Source organism: Micromys minutus (genome assembly GCF_963924665.1).
Source record: "Micromys minutus genome assembly, chromosome: 31".
NCBI classification, from domain to species: Eukaryota; Metazoa; Chordata; class Mammalia; order Rodentia; family Muridae; genus Micromys; species Micromys minutus.
The window spans coordinates 15,172,988-15,177,718 of record NC_137966.1 but is presented as its reverse complement, the minus strand read 5'-3'; the positions used below and the strand labels follow the sequence as shown (position 1 = coordinate 15,177,718).

Sequence of the window (4,731 nt, the reverse complement as noted above, 5' to 3'; positions counted from 1 at the left end):
TATTTTTTGCCCATCCTTTCTTTCCCCATCCAGAAAGACCCAAGCCTGTGCATTCAACTCAAATGACAACTTGTTGCATTTTCACTGTGTGTCAAAAATAATGTCCCCTGGCCCTAAAGAACCAGAGAAGAGGGGATATCTCACTGCTGAACCTCAGAAGGGCTGACTGTATGTCCTACTCCCAAGTAAATTGGAGTCAGGGGGCTGGAGAGATGGCTCAGTGGTTAAGAGCATTGACTGCTCTTCCAGAGGTCCTGAGTTCAATTCCCAACACATGGTAGCTCACAATCATCTATAATGGGATCGATCGATGCCCTCTTCTGGTGTATCTGCAACAGTGTACTCACATACATTAAATTGAATAAATCTTTTTAAAAAAGACATTGGAATCAAAGTTTGTATGTGTGTGTGTGGGCAGGTTGAAACAGGGTTCCTCTGTGTAGACCAGGCTGGCTCCAAACTCCAAGATTCATCTGCCTCTACCTCCCAAGTGCTGGGATATAAAGATTTGTGTTCAGATCTAGGTTTCTACCCTGAGCTGCAAGGACTAGTGAACCACAATTCCCAGGAGAACCCGCGTTCACGGACCTCGCCGGCTTCCGTCGTCTGTCACGTGGACACCGATGGCGAGTCACGTGAGTCCCCGGCGCGGGTCACGGGAACGCTGCCGGGTTGCCGGCTCTTCTGGTTGAGTTTGGTCCTCAGTGGGCCATGGCCAACGTCTCTAAGAAAGTGTCTTGGTCTGGCCGAGATCGCGATGATGAGGAGGGGGCGCCGCTGCTTCAAAGGACGGGACAGCCTGACGAGGAGACGCCGCTGCTGAACGGAGCCGGGCCGGGCGCGCGCCAGGTGAGGCCCGCGGGTCGGAGATGCGGCCATCGGGATCGCTGCGCCGGTCCTCAGTGTTCTGGGCCCAGAGGGAGGCCACAGCGTTCTCCTCTGTTATTATTATTTTAATCCTGGAAGACTTATTTTTGATAGTTTTGCACCCATAAGCTTCTTCCTTTTTTCCCCTTTGAGCCCCTTCTTCCCATCTCGGCCCCTCCCAGTGGCTATACCATCAGAGAAAAAGATACCCTCTCCTCCAGCAACCATTGTCATTGACTTTTCAGCAAGAGATCCTCAGACTAACGTTGTTTTTGTTTTTTACTTTTCGTGGTGAGGCATGAGCCCAGGGTTTTCACATGCTAGGCAAGCATACGACCTCAGGTGTGCTCCCCCGGCCCTTGATGTTTCAAGATAGGTTCCCACAGTGAGACCACGGCTGGCAATAAGTTTATAATCCTGCCTCATTTTCCCCAAAAACTTGGAAGGCCTGGACTACACGCCTGGTAGTTTTCACAGCTTAAATGGCAGAATTGCGTTTTCAGTGAAAGTGTCTGTCTCCTTCCTCACAGAAGTAATTCCAGAAGTTTGGGACACCATTGGAATGACAAACATTTCCATTAGTTTTCTCTTGCTGCCTAATTGGATTTGGAATGTGCAGCCAGACATGCTAAGCAACCAGTCAGAGGCCAGAGTGTGCCTTTTAATGCATAGTGTTTGAAAAAGGGTATAGGTTTGTTTGCTTGCCTGCTTTTGCATCTCTTGCCTGTGTGCATCATGCTAACCTTGAGTCCGTTACTTATGTCAGTTCCTTGATTTTGTCCGTTTTGTATCCGTCCTCTACCATTCCTCCCGATTTTAGAGATGTCTAACAAAGACTCTTGCTGTTTTAAAAGACAAGAAGAACACAAGGTCAGGCTGCTGCCTCAGCACTTAGAGTTTGGCTTTGCTAGACCTTTGATCATGCAGAGAACGATAAAAGTCAAAGTCCCCTTGTTGCTGGGAAGCAGCTTAAGTCCCTTTGAAGTGCAGTGTGCTCGGGAATTGGGTCTGCAGCAGCGATCTGAACCGACTTCACTAAGGTGGTAGGGCTGTCTGCCTGCCTTGGGTGTTTCTGGAAGGTGTGATTTGTTATCCCTGTTGTAAAGAAAGTAACCTCTGGGGGAGAGGGCTGTTGCTGCTCTTAAAATACAAGTTCAGGTCCCGGCACCAGATCCAGTGGCTCAACCACCTGTAACTGTAGCTATAGGCGATCTGACCACCTTTTCCTTGCCCTCCCCCAGAGTAACACCATGCTGGAGCACATGTGCCTGTCTCTCCCCCAAAAGAAAGTAACTTTATGTTGGAGACTGGTTTTAAGAGAGGGGAAAAAAAATCAGAAACTAACAGAAGTTGAGTTTGTGCTGAATGTCTCTGGTTTTGTTTTTATTTGTTTTTGCTTTTTTTCTCCACATAGACACTAGTAAAGAATGAGTCGATCTTTACCCTAAATACCACTATAGCTTTTAAATCTGCAGTTAATACAGTTGATTGATTGCTGTTAAACAATCTTAAAAAATAGTTGTGCCCCTGTTCCCAGGTCTGTGTGCAGGTCACTGAGGTGCATAGGACCTTCCCTCTGGGAATAGGCCCAACCCCTTGCTGGTTTTGTGTGAGGAGCCCTATAGCAATATGTGGGATGAGCACTTTTGTGCAAAGTCCTCAGATAAGCAGAACCACAGGACAGAGACTGTATGTGTGGACTGTGGTGCACGGTGTAGGAGTCTTGTTCAGAGTTGACTTGAGTTTGACTAGGTCTAGGAGAGGCATACAGGAGGCTGGCGACACCAGCGAGTCCTTGCCTGCTTTTGCAGGTTGAACAGGCACTGGCTATGGCTTGGGAACCCTCTGTACTGAGCACCGGACCAGCCAGAATTTCCAGGATCTGAGGCCTGCTGGTGCCAGTTTTTTTCCTCTGTAAAAAGCTAATGAATGCATCACACTGAGCAAGCCTGTTAGAAAACAGGCTCTCATTAGATACTAGTCATCAGCAGGAAGGGTCTGGAGACATAGAGTGCCTGCCTAGCATCAGTGACGCCCCGGGGTCAGCCTCCTGCACCACATAAAACTGCACGTGGTGAGAACTGGAGATTCAGAAGACAGAGTGTGGTTTTGAGGCCGAGCTGAACTAAATGAGACCCTGTCTCAAAACAAATAAAAAACCCCATGAAACTAAAAGAAATTTGTCTTTGCACTTGACATTTGGCCATGGCCTTTCTTCACCTGGATGGCTTGTTAATGTTGCTTTTCTCAGGGAAAGTCTGGACAATAGGCAGGCTCATAGTTAAGCATAGGTTGCTCTGCTGCTCTCATAGGAGTCTTTGTGAGCTAGTCTGGAGTCAGGACCCTTTGGAAATAAAAAGGGGGACACGGTGGGGTGACCTTGGATACTGCACATGAACTCATTATCCTGGCTACCTCCTGAGTCTTTGGGGTTTGTTGCAGCATCTCCAGGGTTGGGTGGAAGCAGTGTTGCCACCCAGCAAGACGGAAGCTGGCCAAGCAGTGTTGTAGCTGCTAAAGGCAAGACAGGCTGGATCCTGTTTAACCCTTAGGCCCTGACGCACTACCTGGAGGCCAAGTTTTTGGTCCTTTTCTTAGGTGTAGGGTGATAGTGGAACAGGGGGAGGGTGAAGTCAGCTTGCAAGTCATGGTCATGTGTGTGAGCAACAGGAAGTAGAGTTTCTGTGAGGCTGTTTGATCCTAGAGCAAATGGTGAAGAGGTGGCAGTGTGTGTTTACAGTCCTTTTAAATGCAGGGCATTCTTACAGGCCCATTTTGGGGATCCTCACCAGAGACACCTCCTTCCACAGAGGAGGGACCTCAGGTGAGTGTGGGATTGTGTCCTGGCCTGATAATTTGACACCACAGACCATAGTCTGAGGATGCAGCTGGGGAAGACAGGAAACCTATGGCCACTGGAGAGCTTCAGGGAAGGGTCCTCTGACTGGCCCTTCTGTCTTCTGGTGAGAGCTGTTGATTCTAGTCTTAGGAATTTCTCCTCCTCTCTGCTCATAAGCAAGCCTCAGCCCAACAGGGTGTAGAGAGCTGAAGGTCCTGGCAGCCTCCAGGCAGCCATGCTGGACCATATCCACCCACAGGCCTGTTCCCTGTGGCCCACTCCTCCCTGTTCTGGGCTGTTCTAGACTTTCTGGCTACTGCATCTAAAGCCAGTCTCTTTTCCCAGTTTCCTGTCACCTTTGTCACATTTGCACTGTTTTGTTTTGATGTCCCTGCCGCAGCAGTCTGAATTTCTTTGGTGTTTCGCATGGAGTCTGGCATGTGGCAGCTGCACGTGGAGGTGGGAATGTAGAGCTGGTGGTATGCAACAGTGAGCAACGTAAAATGACTGCTGCATGAGGTGGTGTGCCTTGTCCCAGTGCTCCAGGGGCAGAGGCAGGCTGGTTTCTGAGTTTGAGGCCCGCCTGGTCTACAGGTCACCCAGGGCTACAAAAAGAAACCCTGTCTTTAAAATCATTAAAAATATAAAAATAGGGTGTCCCCCTCCAGTGAGAAGTGCTGTCTTCCAGTTCAGGTTCCAGTGGAACTGGAGGTTGCTGCTGCTACCTGGACCTGGAAGGTGGCATAATTCAGTGGTCCTCATTTCTCAAATAAATTGGTGTATGAGTGCGTGTATATGTGTACACGCAGGTGTTTACATGTGTGTGTGTATCCTTCGCAGGAAGAGCACATAGCATAAATGTGCTCTCTAGGTTCACATCTTTTCACCCCGTAATAGAGACTGAACCCCAGGTTTCTGTGTACTAGATAGGTACCCTCACTTCCCACTCCTTCAGTTTTTATGTGTGGTCAGAGTATTGTATAGTGTGTAAGTCAGAGTATAAGTGGCTCACATTGGGCTTGAAC

General features: G+C 48.8%; 1 protein-coding gene across 1 annotated transcript in view; it reads left to right on the top strand.

Moving 5' to 3' along the window:
- Positions 1–682: 682 nt before the first annotated feature.
- Positions 683–4,731, top strand: part of CLCN7 (chloride voltage-gated channel 7) — a 27,113-nt gene continuing 23,064 nt past the window's right edge. Inside the window, exon 1 of the mRNA XM_080942042.1 lies at positions 683–849. Coding sequence (XP_080798168.1) covers positions 712–849 — 138 coding nt within the window. The 5' untranslated portion in view covers positions 683–711. The remainder of the gene's footprint in view (positions 850–4,731) is intronic.